The sequence below is a fragment of the Bombina bombina genome, chromosome 8 (assembly GCF_027579735.1).
Source record: "Bombina bombina isolate aBomBom1 chromosome 8, aBomBom1.pri, whole genome shotgun sequence".
NCBI lineage: Eukaryota > Metazoa > Chordata > Amphibia > Anura > Bombinatoridae > Bombina > Bombina bombina.
The window spans coordinates 52,530,986-52,547,469 of NC_069506.1; the positions used below are offsets into that span (position 1 = coordinate 52,530,986).

A 16,484-nucleotide genomic window follows, 5' to 3' on the forward strand; every position below is an offset into this window, starting at 1 on the left:
ACCTCTTCCATGAGGGGTGTGGACAGAACTGCTCATTCCCTGGATTACCTGTATTTAGGTGAACCCTCAGATGCTGCTTCCTCCACCTCCTAGTGCTGTCCAGCCCAAATAGGTGGACCAGGCAAATGGGAGGGAGCCTGGTAAGTATTATATACATATATATATATATAACATTTCTTATAAATTTGGTGATCATTTCTAGTCATCTTGGCCCTCCCTGGTAATACTTACCAGTGAAACTATTATCAAAGCTGCTAGCAGTATACCAAATATCTAGGTGGGAAAAATTAAACCAAAAGAGATAATGCAAAAAAAGTAACAAATTTATTCAAGAAGACAAAACTACAGCCAAAGCCAGCAGAAGCTGATTGGTGCACATCAACCTTATAATAATAGGAGATGAAAGTATGACGGAATTTCCAAACTGCTGCTTGACAAAGCTTCTGCTTCAAAATCCCAGGATGATGCAACCACCATAGTTTAATGTGCCATGGGCCCTGGAAATAGCTGAACAATCCAGCTAGATAGTAGATTTTAGAGGTCTGGAAAAAAAAAGCTAGTTGGTCCATTCGAGCTTCCATACCTGAAGATCCAGCACCTGGGTTCCCAGGAATTCAAACTGAGCGGCTATGATACAGTGGGGAGCGTCCAGAGAGCACAGTACCTGGTACATACGGACTTCACTTTACTATGTGATTTGCCTAAAGACTTATCTTGTAAGTCTAATTCTTCTTGTGCTTTTAATTAGTTTAATAAATATTCACTGGAGTCGGATGCACTGTTTGTGCTTTTGTTTGTTTTAGCTTTTCTAGGAGCCTGGCCCAGCCAAGGACCTTTTTGAAGGACAAAAAAGGAAATGTATGCTTACCTGATAATTTTTTTTTTTTTTTAACGATATGACGAGTCCACGGATTTCATCCTTACTTATGGTATATCGCCTCCTGGTCAGCAGGAGGAGGCAAAGAGCTCCACAGCAGAGATGCATAAATAGCTCCTCCCTTCCCCCCCAACCCAGTCATTCGACCAAAGTTAGGAAGAGAAAGGAAAAGCTAAGGAGCAGAGGTGACTGAAGTTTAACAAAAATAAAAACCTGTCTTAGAAATGACAGGGAGGGCCGTGGACTCGTCATATTGTAAAAGAAATAAATTTATCAGGTAAGCATACATTTCCTTTTCTTTTACAAGATAAGACGAGTCCACGGATTTCATCCTTACTTATGGGATACAATACCAAAGCTATAGGACACGGATGAAAGGGAGGGACAAGACAGGAACCTGAACGGAAGGCACCACTGCTTGAAGAACCTTTCTCCCAAAAACAGCCTCGGACTAGGCAAAAGTATCAAATTTGGAAAAAGTGTGAAGAGACGACCAAGTTGCAGCCTTGCAAATCTGTTCAACAGAAGCATCATTTTTAAATGCCCATGAGGAAGCCACAGCCCTAGTGGAATGAGCCGTAATTCGATCAGGAGGCTGCTGTCCAGCAGTCTCATATGCAAAACGGATGATACTCTTCAGCCAAAAAGAAAGAGGTAGCCGTAGCTTTCGGACCCCTACATTTCCCAGAAAAGACAACAAATAATGAAGATGATTGACGAAATTCCTTAGTCGCCTGCAAGTAAATCTTCAGGGCACAGACTACGTCCAAATTATGTAACAGACGCTCCTTCTCAGAAGAAGGATTAGGACACAAGGAAAGAACAACAATTTCCGGATTAATATTTTTATTGGAAACAACCTTAGGCAGAAAACCAGGGTTGGTACGCAACACTACCTTATCTGCATGGAAAACAAGATAAGGAGAATCACATTGTAATGCCGAATGCTCAGAAACTCTGCGAGCAGAAGAAATAGCAACCAAAAATAAAACTTTCCAAGATAATAACTTAATATCTATGGAATGCATGGGTTCAAACGGAACCCCTTGAAGAACATTAAGAACTAAATTCAAACTCCAAGGAGGAGCAATTGGTCTAAACACAGACCTGATTCTAGTCAGAGCCTGACAAAAGGATTAAACATCTGGAACATCTGCCAGATGCTTGTGAAGCAAAAAAAACCAAACCGAAATCTGTCCCTTTAAGGAACTTGCTGATAACCCTTTCTCCAAACCTTCTTGGAGAAAAGTTAAAATCCTAGGAATACTAACCCTACTCCATGAGTAGCCCTTGGATTTGCACCAATGCCTGAATCAAGGTATCAATGACCAAATCAGAGAACCCTCGCTTAGATAAAATCAAGCGTTCAATCTCCAAGCAGTCAGCTGCAGAGAAATTAGATTTGGATGATGGAAGGGTCCCTGAATGAGAAGATCCTGCCTCAATGGAAGCTTCCACAGTGGCAGAGATGACATGTCCACCAGACTGGCATACCATGTCCTGCGAGGCCACGCAGGAGTGATGAGGATCACCAAAGCCCTCTCCTGTTTGACTCAAGCAATCACCAGGGGAAGGAGAGCAAACTGCGGGAACACATAAGCTAGGTTGAACGACCAAGGCACTGCCAAGGCATCTATCAGTTCGGCCTGAGGATCCCTGGACCTGGATCCGTATCTAGGAAGCTTGGCATTCTGGCGAGATGCCATAAGATCCAGCTCCGGCCTGCCCCATCTGAGAATCAGGTTGGTAAAGACCTCCGGATGGAGTTCCCATTCCCCCGGATGAAACGTCTGTCTGCTCAAAAAAATCCACCTCCCAGTTGTCTACTCCTGGGAAGTAGATTGCTGACAGATAAGAGTGAGCTTCCGCCCACTGAATTATCTTGGCTACTTCTGTCATCGCTAAGGAACTCCTTGTTCCTCCCTGATGATTGATGTAAGCCACAGTCGTGATGTTGTCCAACTGGAATCTGATGAATTTGGCGAAGCCAACTGAGGCCAAGCCTGAAGCGCATTGAATATTGCTCTCAACTCCAGAATATTGATGGGAAGTAGAGACTCCGACCCAGTCCATAAACCCCGAGCCTTCAGGGAGTTCCAGACTGCACCCCATCCTATCAGACTGGCGTCCGTTGTCACTATCACCCATGAGGGTCTGCGGAAGCACGTCCCTTGGGACAGATGATCCGGCGACAACCACCAAAGAAGAGAGTCCTTGGTCTCCTGATCCAGATCTATTTGAGGAGACAAATTTGCATAATCTCCATTCCATTGTCTGAGCATGCTCAGTTGCAGAGGTCTGAGATGAAAACGAGCAAACGGAATAATGTCCATTGCTGCCACCATCAATCCAATTGCCTCCATGCACTGAGTCACTGACGGCCGAGGATTGGACTGAAGGAATCGGCATGTATTCAGAATCTTTAACTTTCTGATTTCCGTCAAAAAGATTTTCATGGACAGAGAGTCGATTAGAGTTACTAGGAAAGGAACCTTTGTCTGTGGAATTAGTGAACTCTTTTTTGAGATTCACCTTCCACCCGTGAGTCCTTAGAAAGGAGAGAACAATGTCGGTATGGGACTTTGTCAGTTGATTAGACGACGCCTGGATCAGAATGTCGTCCAGATAAGGCGCCACTGCAATGCCCCGCGGCCTGAGAACCGCTAGCAGAGACCCCAAAACCTTTGAAAATCCTGGGTGCCGTGGCCAGACCGAAAGGAAGGGCCACAAACTGAAAATGTTTGTCCAGAAAGGCAAACCTCAGGAACTTGTGATGAACTCTGTGGATAGGAATATGAAGAAATGCATCCTTTAAATCCACGGTAGTCATATTGATCCTCATGGATCAATGGAAGAATTGTTCGAATAGTCTCCATCTTTAAGGATGGAACTCTGAGAAACTTGTTTAGACTTTTGAGATCTAAAATGGGTCGGAACGTTCCCTCTTTTTTGGGAACTACAAAGAGATTTGCGTAAAACCCCTGCCCCTGTTCTCGTATTGGAACGGGGCAAATTACTCCCATGGAGAGGTCTCTTACACAGCGTAAGAACGCCTCTCTTTATCTGGTCTACAGACAATCGTGAAAGAAGAAACCTTCCTCTGGGGAAGGAATTTTTGAACTCCGATAACCCTTGAGACACGATTTCTAGTGTCCAGGGATCCTGAAGTCTCTTATCCAAGCCTGGGCAAAGAGAGAAAGTCTGCCCCCTACTAGATCCGGTCCCGGATCGGGGGCCGCCCCTTCATGCTGTCTTGGGAGCAGAGGCTGGCTTCTTGGGTTGTTTACCCTTGTTCCAGGTCTGGTTGGGTCTCCAGGTGGTCTTGGGCTGTGAATAATTCCCCTCCTGTTTAGTGGAAGAAGAAGAGGGGACTCCTTTGAAATTTCAAAAGGAACGAAAATTACTCAGTCTACCCTTTTGCTTGGATGATTTATCTTGAGGGAGGAGGTGTCCCTTACCTCCTGTAATGACAGAAATGATCTCCTTCAAGTCAGGCCCAAACAGGGTCTTTCCCTTGTAAGGAATAGCCAAGAGCTTAGATTTCGAGGACACATCCGCTGACCAAGATTTTAACCATAAGGCTCTTCGTGCGAAGATGGAAAATCCTGAATTCTTAGCCGCCAATTTGGTGATCTGAAAGGTGGCATCCGTAATAAAAGAATTAGCCAGCTTAAGGGCCTTAATTCTATCCTGTATTTCCTCTAAGAAAGTCTCAGTCCAGAGACTCTTCTAGAGCGTCAAACCAAAAGGCAGCCGCAGTTGTGACTGTTACAATGCAGGCCGTCGGTTGTAAGAGGAAAGCCAGAGTAGAGATGGCTCCATCCAACTTAGGGATCGACTGCCAAGAATACCGAACAGCCTCAGCTATAGGATACATCTTCTTAAACATAGGGGAAGGGGAGAACGGGATACCCGGTCTTTCCCATTCCCTAGCAATAATTTCCGAAATTCTCTTAGGAACCGGAAAAACGTCAGAATATGAAGGGACCTCCAAATATGTCGTCCAGAGTCACCAAAACCTCCCGTAGTAAAAGACGGAGGTGTTCAAGTTTAAATCTGAAAGACATTACTTCCAAATCTGTCTGAGGTAGGGCACTCCCTGAGTCAGACAGTTCCCCCTCAGACAGGGCCTCCCTACCCCCCAATTCAGAGCCCTGGGAGGGTACATCGGAGATAGTCATGAAAGCATCAGAAGTAACAGGGACCCCATGGGCCTCTGTCCTACTGCGTTTGCCTTGTAAAGCTGGTAACTTAGATAAAACTTCTGAAAGAGTGGATAACATAACTGCAGCTATATCTTGCAGAGTAAATGAAGCAGACGCAGTGGAAGAACACGGAGTCGCTTGAGCGGGCGTTAAAGGCTGTGACGCTTGGGGAGAAAGTTGCGGCATACCCTGAACCTCATCAGTCTGAGAACATGCTTTAGATATATCTTTACTAAAAAAAAGAAAATCTGCTCTTTACATTGTAAGGCTCTCTCAATACATGAGGGACAAAGTGTAACAGGGGGTTCCACAATGGCATCTAAACACATGGGACATGTACTTTTTCTATTATCATGGATGACATTGAGCAAACAAAAACAAGCTTGGTCGAGTCACAGAAAATGTATCACAAATAAAAAATATTACTGTGTCTAACAACCCCCTCTGCACTAACACCCGATAGGCAAAAAGACAGAGAAGCTTCCTTAAATAATATTATCCACACTCCCTGCATCGTTAGAGTCTATAATTAACCCACTGGGCAGAAAAAGGAACAGTCACCCCGCCGCAGCTCTGCTGCAGTTCCTACCTGCCTCCATGTGCTCGACACTACCACCTCTCGTACTGCGCACCTAAAATCACTTGTAAGCAATCACAACAAGCGAACTTAGGGGCCGTGAGGAAACGCTGCCAGCCGGAACCTAATGGAGAAGTTACTGCGCGGAAAGTGCCCGAACATCAAGCCCCGCCCACCGTTGCCGTAAAAATAACCTCTGAAAAAAATAAACATGTACCGCCATTTACCGAAGTCTAGTAAACTTTCAAAACTCCGGTACTGTCCCCAGCGTCAGCCATATAAGTGTAACATCCTTGTCCTACTGCGTTTGAGTAGACTGTCACAGTAAACAAGAACTGCCCAATATTAAATATACTGTGTATATCACCATAATACCCCAACGCTTCTAGTCTTTCTTGTCATAAAGTCAGAATGTCTGGGGAAATAAACAATACGTCAGGTCTCATTCTTTTGTACTTTGATGAGAATTAGCATATTGAAAAGGGAAGCCTTTAAGCACATAGCCCCTGATAGAAAAAATTAGAGTACAGTCAGATCTGGGAAATGCTGCAGACCCCCAGAAGTAAAAAAAAAAATGCACTTACCTCCATGCTGAGAAAAAGCATGAAAACTCAGTGTCAAGAGGTCCACTCTTCCTCCTGAGGTCCTGTGAAGATAGAGAGGTCTTAGTTTAAATTACTCTAAGACCAGCACATCAGAGCAGCACAGTAATGGGAGGCGCAGCGATGCTAAAACCCCACCAGTTCCCATAGCCAGGAGGCTATAACTTCAGAGGCTGCTCTATAGTAAAATAGTACACATTGGCACCATTTAAAAATAAAAAAACTCTTGATTGAAGAAACTAAACTAAACACCTTACGTTACCTCTTCCTATCACTAACACAGGCAAAGAGAATGGCTGGGTTGAGGGGGAAGGGAGGAGCTATTTATGCAGCTCTGCTGTGGAGCTCTTTGCCTCCTCCTGCTGACCGGGAGGCAATATCCCATAAGGATGAAATCTGTGGACTCGTCATATCTTGTAAAAGAAAAACTATCCATCTTATGAACTGATTGTGTCCTTTTAACATAAATGTGAAGGCAATGGACCACATCTAGACCAGACCTAGAAGCCAATGAGCCACTGGCTCCTACAAGTTTACCTTTGGTTCCTAACTTTTGGGGTTATTCTCCATATATCTATATACAAATACAACTGTCTGGTACTTAAATATTCTTTTTGGCTCCTAAATTTTAAACTCTTGTCGAACCCTGATCTTGGCGATATAGTGGTTTTTCTTATTTGTCATGTTTATCTGGACAAAAGGATAGCAACACAATTATCTTGACTTCTATGGACATCAGACACAACTATACCCAGAAATTCAGCTACAGTTCGTAAAAACAGAATTTATGCTTACCTGATAAATTACTTTCTCCAACGGTGTGTCCGGTCCACGGCGTCATCCTTACTTGTGGGAATATCTCTTCCCCAACAGGAAATGGCAAAGAGTTCCAGCAAAGCTGGCCATATAGTCCCTCCTAGGCTCCGCCCACCCCAGTCATTCGACCGACGGACAGGAGGAAAAATATAGGAGAAACCATATGGTACCGTGGTGACTGTAGTTTAGAGAAAATAATTCATCAGACCTGATTAAAAAAACCAGGGCGGGCCGGACACACCGTTGGAGAAAGTAATTTATCAGGTAAGCATAAATTCTGTTTTCTCCAACATTGGTGTGTCCGGTCCACGGCGTCAAATTTGGCAAAAGTGTGCAGTGAAGACCAAGTCGCTGCCTTACATATCTGGTCAACAGAAGCCTCGTTCTTGAAGGCCCATGTGGAAGCCACAGCCCTAGTGGAGTGAGCTGTTCAGGAGGCTGCCGTTCGGCAGTCTCATAAGCCAATCGGATGATGCTTTTAAGCCAAAAGGAAAGAGAGGTAGAGGTCGTTTTTTGACCTCTCCTTTTACCCGAATAGACAACAAACAAAGAAGATGTTTGTCTGAAATCCTTTGTAGTCTCTAAATAGAATTTTAGAGCACGGACTACGTCCAAATTGTGTAACAAACGTTCCTTCTTTGAAACTGGATTCGGACATAAAGAAGGTACAACTATCTCCTGGTTAATATTCTTGTTAGAAACAACCTTTGGAAGAAAACCAGGCTTAGTACGCAAAACCACCTTATCTGCATGGAACACCAGATAGGGCGGAGAACACTGCAGAGCAGATAACTCTGAAACTCTTCTAGCAGAAGAAATAGCAACCAAAAACAAAACTTTCCAAGATAGTAACTTAATATCTATGGAATGTAAAGGTTCAAACGGAACCCCTTGAAGAACTGAAAGAACTAGATTTAGACTCCAGGGAGGAGTCAAAGGTCTGTAAACAGGCTTGATCCTAACCAGAGCCTGAACAAATGCTTGAACATCAGGCACAGCTGCCAGTCTTTTGTGTAGTAAGACAGATAAAGCAGAGATCTGTCCCTTTAGAGAACTTGCAGATAATCCTTTCTCCAAACCTTGTAGAAAGGAGAGAATCTTAGGAATTTTTATCTTATTCCATGGGAATCCTTTGGATTCACACCAACAGATATATCTTTTCCATATTTTATGGTAAATCTTTCTAGTTACCGGTTTTCTGGCCTGAACCAGAGTACCTATCACAGAATCTGAATCTGATCTGAATCAAGCGTTCAATCTCCATGCCGTCAGCTGGAGGGAGACCAGATTTGGATGTTCGAACGGACCCTGAACAAGAAGGTCCTGTCTCAAAGGTAGCTTCCATGGTGGAACCGATGACATATTCACCAGGTCTGCATACCAAGTCCTGCGTGGCCACGCAGGAGCTATCAAGATCACCGAGGCCCTCTCCTGTTTGATCCTGGCTACCAGCCTGGGAATGAGAGGAAACGGTGGAAATACATAAGCTAGGTTGAAGGTCCAAGGTGCTACTAGTGCATCTACTAGAGTCGCCTTGGGATCCCTGGATCTGGACCCGTAGCAAGGAACCTTGAAGTTCTGACGAGACGCCATCAGATCCATGTCTGGAATGCCCCATAATTGAGTTATTTGGGCAAAGATTTCCGGATGGAGTTCCCACTCCCCCGGATGAAATGTCTGACGACTCAGATAATCCGCCAGTTTTCCACACCTGGGATGTGGATCGCAGATAGGTGGCAGGAGTGATCCTCCGCCCATTGAATTATTTTGGTCACTTCCTTCATCGCCAGGGAACTCCTTGTTCCCCCCTGATGATTGATATACGCAACGGTCGTCATGTTGTCTGATTGGAATCTTATGAATCTGGCCTTTGCTAGCTGAGGCCAAGTCCTGAGAGCATTGAATATCGCTCTTAGTTCCAGAATGTTTATCGGGAGAAGAGACTCTTCCCGACACCATAGTCCCTGAGCTTTCAGGGATTCCCAGACCGCGCCCCAGCCCACTAGACTGGCGTCGGTCGTGACAATGACCCACTCTGGTCTGCGGAAGCTCATTCCCTGGGATAGATGGTCCAGGGTCAGCCACCAACGGAGAGAATCTCTGGTCTTCTGATCTACTTGAATCATTGGAGACAAGTCTGTATAGTCCCCATTCCACTGTTTGAGCATGCACAGTTGTAATGGTCTTAGATGAATTCGTGCAAAAGGAACTATGTCCATTGCTGCAACCATCAACCCTACTACTTCCATGCACTGCGCTATGGAAGGACGTGGAACAGAATGAAGAACTTGACAAGTGCTTAGAAGTTTTGACTTTCTGACCTCTGTCAGAAAAATCCTCATTTCTAAGGAATCTATTATTGTTCCCAAGAAGGGAACTCTTGTTGACGGAGACAGAGAACTTTTTTCTATGTTCACCTTCCATCCGTGTGATCTGAGAAAGGCCAGAACGATGTCTGTATGAGCCTTTGCTTTTAACAGGGACAACGCTTGTATTAGAATGTCGTCCAAGTAAGGTACTACTGCAATGCCCCTCGGTCTTAGAACCGCTAGAAGGGACCCTAGTACCTTTGTAAAAATTCTTGGAGCAGTGGCTAACCCGAATGGGAGGGCCACAAACTGCTAATGTTTGTCCAGAAAGGCGAACCTTAGGAACTGATGATGTTCTTTGTGGATAGGAATATGTAGGTACGCATCCTTTAGATCCACGGTAGTCATAAATTGACCTTCCTGGATAGTGGGTAGAATCGTTCGAATGGTTTCCATCTTGAACGATGGGACCCTGAGAAATTTGTTTAGGATCTTCAAATCCAAAATTGGTCTGAAAGTTCCCTCTTTTTTGGGAACTACGAACAGATTTGAATAAAATCCCATTCCTTGTTCCTTTATTGGAACTGGGTGTATCACTCCCATCTTTAACAGGTCTTCTACACAATGTAAGAACGCCTGTCTCTTTATTTGGTTTAAGGATAAGTGAGACATGTGGAACCTTCCCCTTGGGGGTAGTTCCCTGAATTCCAGAAGATAACCCTGAGAAACTATTTCTAGTGCCCAGGGATCCTGAACATCTCTTGCCCAAGCCTGAGCAAAGAGAGAGAGTCTGCCCCCTACTAGATCCGGTCCCGGATCGGGGGCTACTCCTTCATGCTGTTTTGTTAGCAGCAGCAGGCTTCTTGGCCTGCTTACCCTTGTTCCAGCCTTGCATAGGTTTCCAGGCTGGTTTGGGCTGTGAGGCATTACCCTCTTGCTTAGAGGATGCAGAATTAGAGGCCGGTCCGTTCCTGAAATTGTGAAAGGAACGAAAATTAGACTTATTCTTGGCCTTGAAAGGCCTATCTTGTGGAAGGGCGTGGCCCTTTCCCCCAGTGATGTCTGAGATAATCTCTTTCAATTCTGGTCCAAATAGAGTTTTACCTTTGAAAGGGATGTTAAGCAATTTTGTCTTGGATGACACATCCGCTGACCAAGACTTTAGCCAAAGCGCTCTGCGCGCCACGCTTGCAAACCCTGAATTTTTCGCCGCTAATCTAGCTAATTGCAAAGCGGCATCTAAAATAAAAGAGTTAGCCAACTTAAGTGCGTGAACTCTGTCCATAACCTCCTCATATGGAGTCTCTCTACTGAGCGACTTTTCTAGTTCCTCGAACCAGAACCACGCTGCTGTAGTGACAGGAACAATGCACGAAATGGGTTGTAGAAGGTAACCTTGCTGTACAAAAATCTTTTTAAGCAAACCCTCCAATTTTTTATCCATAGGATCTTTGAAAGCACAACTATCCTCGATGGGAATAGTAGTGCGCTTGTTTAGAGTAGAAACTGCCCCCTCGACCTTAGGGACTGTCTGCCATAAGTCCTTTCTGGGGTCGACCATAGGAAATAATTTCTTAAATATAGGGGGGGAACAAAAAAGGTATGCCGGGCTTTTCCCACTCCTTATTCACTATGTCCGCCACCCGCTTGGGTATAGGAAAAGCGTTGGGGTGCACCGGAACCTCTAGGAACTTGTCCATCTTGCATAATTTCTCTGGAATGACCAAGTTGTCACAATCATCCAGAGTAGATAACACCTCCTTAAGCAGTGCGCGGAGATGTTCTAATTTAAATTTAAATGTCACAACATCAGGTTCAGCTTGTTGAGAAATTTTTCCTGAATCTGAAATTTCCCCATCTGACAAAACCTCCCTCATGGCCACTTCAGATTGGTGTGAGGGTATGACAGAACAATTATCATCAGCGCCCTCCTGCTCTTCAGTGTTTAAAACAGAGCAATCGCGCTGCTATGGAGTTATCCATTACAGCCGTCAATTGTTGCATGGTAATAAGCATTGGCGCGCTAGATGTACTAGGGGCCTCCTGCGTGGGCAAAACTGGTGTAGACACAGTAGGAGATGATGTAGTATCATGTTTACTCCCCTCATCTGAGGAATCATCTTGGGCAATTTCATTATCTGTGGCAGTACTGTCCTTACTTTGTTTGGACGCTATGGCACAATTATCACACAAATTTAAATGGGGAGACACATTGGCTTTCATACATATAGAACATAGCTTATCCGAAGGCACAGACATGTTAAACAGGCTTAAACTTGTCAATAAAGCACAAAAAACGTTTTAAAACAAAACCGTTACTGTCTCTTTAAATTTTAAAAAGAAAACACTTTATTACTGAATATGTGAAAAAGTATGAAGGAATTGTTCAAAAATTACCAAAATTTCACCACAGTGTCTTAAAGCATTAAGAGTATTGCACACCAATTTTCAGAGCTTTAACCCTTAAAATAAGGCCGTTTACAAATTTAACCCCTATACAGTGCCAGCTATAGCTTTTGCTGTGACCTAACCAAGCCCAGAGGGGAATACGATACCAAGTGACGCCTTCTAGAAACTTTTCCAGCTACTTTCAGATCCTCACACATGCATCTGCATGTCTTGCTCTCAAAAACAACTGCGCAGTAATGGCGCGAAAATGAGACTCAGCCTACAACTGGGAAGGCCCTCCCTGACTGGAAAAGGTGTCTAACATAGTGCCTGCCGTTAAAAAACGTTCCCCAAGTTTATAAATGTGAATTATCAGCATAAACATGTATAAAATGCCCAAATAAAGCAATCGATTTAGCCCATAAAAGTGTCTACCAGTTTAATAGCCCATATTAAGCCCTTTATTCTGTTTGCTTGACTAAGAAAATGGCTTACCGGTCCCCATGAGGGGAAATGACAGCCTTCCAGCATTACATGGTCTTGTTAGAAATATGGCTAGTCATACCTTAAGCAGAAAAGTCTGCTGTTTCCCCCAACTGAAGTTACTTCATCTCAACAGTCCTATGTGGAAACAGCAATCGATTTTAGTTACTGTCTGCTAAAATCATCTTCCTCTCACAAACAGAAATCTTCATCCTTTTCTGTTTGAGTAAATAGTACATACCAGCACTATTTTAAAATAACAAACACTTGATAGAAGAATAAAAAACTACATTTAAACACCAAAAAACTCTTAACCATCTCCGTGGAGATGTTGCCTGTGCAACGGCAAAGAGAATGACTGGGGTGGGCGGAGCCTAGGAGGGACTATATGGCCAGCTTTGCTGGGACTCTGTCATTTCCTGTTGGGGAAGAGATATTCCCACAAGTAAGGATGACGCCGTGGACCGGACACACCAATGTTGGAGAAATAACCTTATCTTGATAAAAAAAAAAAAAACAAGGAATGATAAAATGAGCAGCGCCTTGAGACCCTTATGGGTGATTAGCCGCGCTTTACAAGTACCCAATACATACATACAAAGAGAAACTTCAGGTAGAGGCTCAAAAGGAGTATCCAATAACACCTCCAAGACCAAAGGAAGATACCAGGATGGAACTGTAAACCTTTTGTTTAGATGGATTTGGGCCAAGGCTTGAAAGAATTGCATTAGCAATGGATCTTGAACCCATTTTTTCCCGTGATATGGCTGAAATCACAGAAAACCAGAAATTTCAGAAGACAATCATGTAGAAATTCAAGTAACTGACCCAGCTGAATATTTGTCGTATAAGCAGTATGTTTAATCATCCAAGAAGAAAAACTATTCCAAATTTTTTTAATAAACAGAGGTAGATTTCTTTTGAGCCTTCATTAATGTTTGAAGTACTGGAGCTGAAATATTAATTTGCTGTAAATGGACAATCTCAGCACCATGCCATCAACCTGAGGCTCTGTGGATCTGGATGCAACAACGGACCTTGAAGTAGCACGCCCCATGACATGGGCAGAATACATGGAAGTTAAATTTCCAGCCTTAGGACTAGAGGGAACCAAGGACTGCAAGGCAAAAAGGGCAGGATCATAATAAACATTGCTTTCTCCCTTAAAATTAATTTCAGCAGATAAGTAATGAGAGGAAAGTCAAAACATATAAATACGATTGAAATCCCACTTCTGAGATATAGCATTCACTCTCAGAGCATCAGCAGCTGGGGAACTATTAAAATATTGTGGAACCTGGTTGTTGAGACTGGAGGAAATTAGATCCACTTCTGGGATGCCTCATGTGTCCACAATCATAAGCAGGTAACAAACAGGCATCATAGGCACATATTAGACCAAACAGTCCATGAATAAAGAATACCTTTACCAATTAAGCTAGACAGGCAGAATCTTTATGGGTAGAATGAAACTCCTAGCAGCAGAGCTACGAACTGCCCAGTGAAGGCCACACCGATGCATACAGGAGCATGTGTGACATTGTGGAAAGATGGCAGCCCCCACAAAGAACTCTACAGAAAAGTACCAGCTGTCTAGACGCCACACCAGTGCCATAATAATAAAGATCCAGTGGCGCAACAAAGTAAGTACTGGAGTGATTCACCTCACTAGGGGAATACAGGAGCAGCCTTCAATTTTGCCAAAAGGAAACCAGATAAGTTCATAAAGCGTGGAGAGGGTCTCCTAGCCTGCCCATCTAACAGCTGGACAGAACTAGGAGGAAGGAGGAGGGAGCAGCACCTAAGGGGATACCTAAATACAACTAACCAGGGGAGTGAGAAGTTCTGTCCACATCTCTCAGGGGAGGGGTTCTCACTGGTATTACAGGGAGGGATAAGATAAAAAGTTTTTTTATTATTAAAATACAGAAAAGGCAAATCAAATAAAAATTACATTTATGGGAAAATGTGTTTTTATAGTTAAATGGCCTTTTAAAATTACAGAAAGATCAATGCTATTTAATCCAAATTAATTCCACAAATTTACTAGCTTAAGTCTCCTGAATTACCACTCCTTTATACATCCTTACCTTGCAGTTTTTCCACCAGTACTTTCTTTTGAGCTTTGCTGCACTAGTCTCAAACTGAGATGCCCCGGCTTGTAAGGCATCTGCACGATCATCCAGTTCAGACAATTTTTGGTCTCTCTCCAAGACTTTATCCACATTAACTCTCATAATATCCACCACCTGAAATTTGAATACATGAAGAAAAAAAAAAGAAAAAAAATTAAAAAAAAGGTAGCACATGCAACAATTCTCTAGCCACTCCTACTAAAATCATGCAGCTCTTCATTTGATACAGTGCTCGACCTATCGGTTAAAAAATTATGAGCTACCACATACTTTTAGGAGCCATAGGAGTAGACTTCTGGGTGCCAGTGGCTCCTGTGTTTGTTGAGCCCTGATTTATTAATCATCTGTATTTTGTTTCCAGATGTTATTTATTTTTTCTTTTGTTTTTAGGCTTAATAAAATGATCTATTATGAAATAAAGGAGTACCCTCTCCTGCCACCATTTCAAACTTTAGATTAACGGAATATAAAATATTAGGAGCAAAGAAAACGAGACAACAAATAACGTAAATTTTAGTAAAATAAGCAAAGGACTGTTGCATTTGCAGATGGCAGACAACAAACTTGCTACATAAATTCAGAATAGTCCAGTGTTTTTTGTTTTTTTACTATTATCTTTCTTCCAAATGCCAAGCATAACATTGGATTTCCAGGGATGCACTGTCTTGAGAAAAAAAGTTACAGGCTCTGATGATCGCTGTACTCTTGGAATACTGCTGACTGATTAACGATTCACTAAAACAAGTAAAATCGTCATCAGCAGCATGCAGTAATTACTACCTATTTTGTGAAGGGAAGGCAGTATAGGTACCAGTGTTACTTCTATAACAAGGTTTAAAAAACAAAAATAAAAATGAAAAAGGTGGTTTTAGTATTGTATCAAATTTCAGCCAAAGCATGTAGGCTTGTTGGCCAATGTCAAAGCAAAATCACAAAAGGTGAGTCCTACTATACTACTTTTAAATATGGGAAGCATTTAAAATCAATTATACTGAATACCTTGGTTGTATTTGCAATGTCTCTAATATGAACAGGGGTGGGCCCATTTACACCCACCTCACTCAATTTATAACATACATTTTCTGACTGGCATTACTAGTGAAAAAAATAATTTCTATGAAAAAGACTGGATACCCCTTCTATTAGACAACAACTATCAAGAGCAGGACATGTATTTATTTGATGCTATTCAGAAAAATAAAAATTGCCTCGATTCTGAACAAAAGCACAGCCAAAAATAGAACTGCACTGGAAACCAATTCACCACATGAGGGATAAAAATAAATATTGGTTCAAAAGTAGATCTATGAACACGACTGGAGATGCTTACAGTGTGATGATGCTAGTACCGTGTGTGCTCAGCAATCATCCAACAGACATAATACCACTGTATACGTCAAACTAACTTTTACATGAAACAAAGATTGGTAAAGTACTGGAAACTGTCACATGTCCTTCCAAAAAAAAAAAGTATATTATGATCATGTGTGTCAGTGATTAGCTGGCCAATTTATTTTAATATTTTAGTTTTTAAACAACAATTTGTTTCTCTTTTTTTAAATTAACATTATACATGCCATAATATACTCACCTCATTGACTTGCTGCTGTGTCTGCTGAAGGCGGCGATTACTAGAGGGGTCACTTTGGGATGCAGGTCCTGGGGTTGACCTGCAAGAATGAGAAAGAAAACAAAAGATTGGTATTTTGGTTTAATATAAATTGCTCATTAAAATCTTTATTCATTTTTTTCCCCCCAACATTATAAGATTTGGCTAACGAGGCCCTGCTACCTCCACTTAACAACGGGTCTTCAGATCAGTACTGGTACTCACCTCACATTAAAAAAAACAGAGCGCACGTAAAGTGCAGCTTATACTGTAGTCAGTTTATCACTTAAAGGGACAGTAAACACCATAAAAAAAAAAAAAAAAACTATATGCTTACCAGATATATTCCTTTCCTTCCGGATAGGGAGAGTTCACAGTTTCATTCCTTACTGTTGGGAAATACAAACACCTGGCCACCAGGAGGAGGCAAAGATACCCCAGCCAAATGCTTAAATATCCCTCCCTCATTACCCCAGTCATTCT

General features: G+C 42.7%; 1 protein-coding gene across 1 annotated transcript in view; it reads right to left on the bottom strand.

Moving 5' to 3' along the window:
• VAMP3 (vesicle associated membrane protein 3) overlaps positions 1–16,484 on the bottom strand; it is an 80,684-nt gene that overhangs the window by 29,575 nt on the left and 34,625 nt on the right. Inside the window, exons 2-3 of the mRNA XM_053690378.1 lie at positions 15,984–16,062; positions 14,348–14,506 (exon numbers count right to left, since the gene is read on the bottom strand). Coding sequence (XP_053546353.1) covers positions 14,348–14,506; positions 15,984–16,062 — 238 coding nt within the window. The remainder of the gene's footprint in view (positions 1–14,347; positions 14,507–15,983; positions 16,063–16,484) is intronic.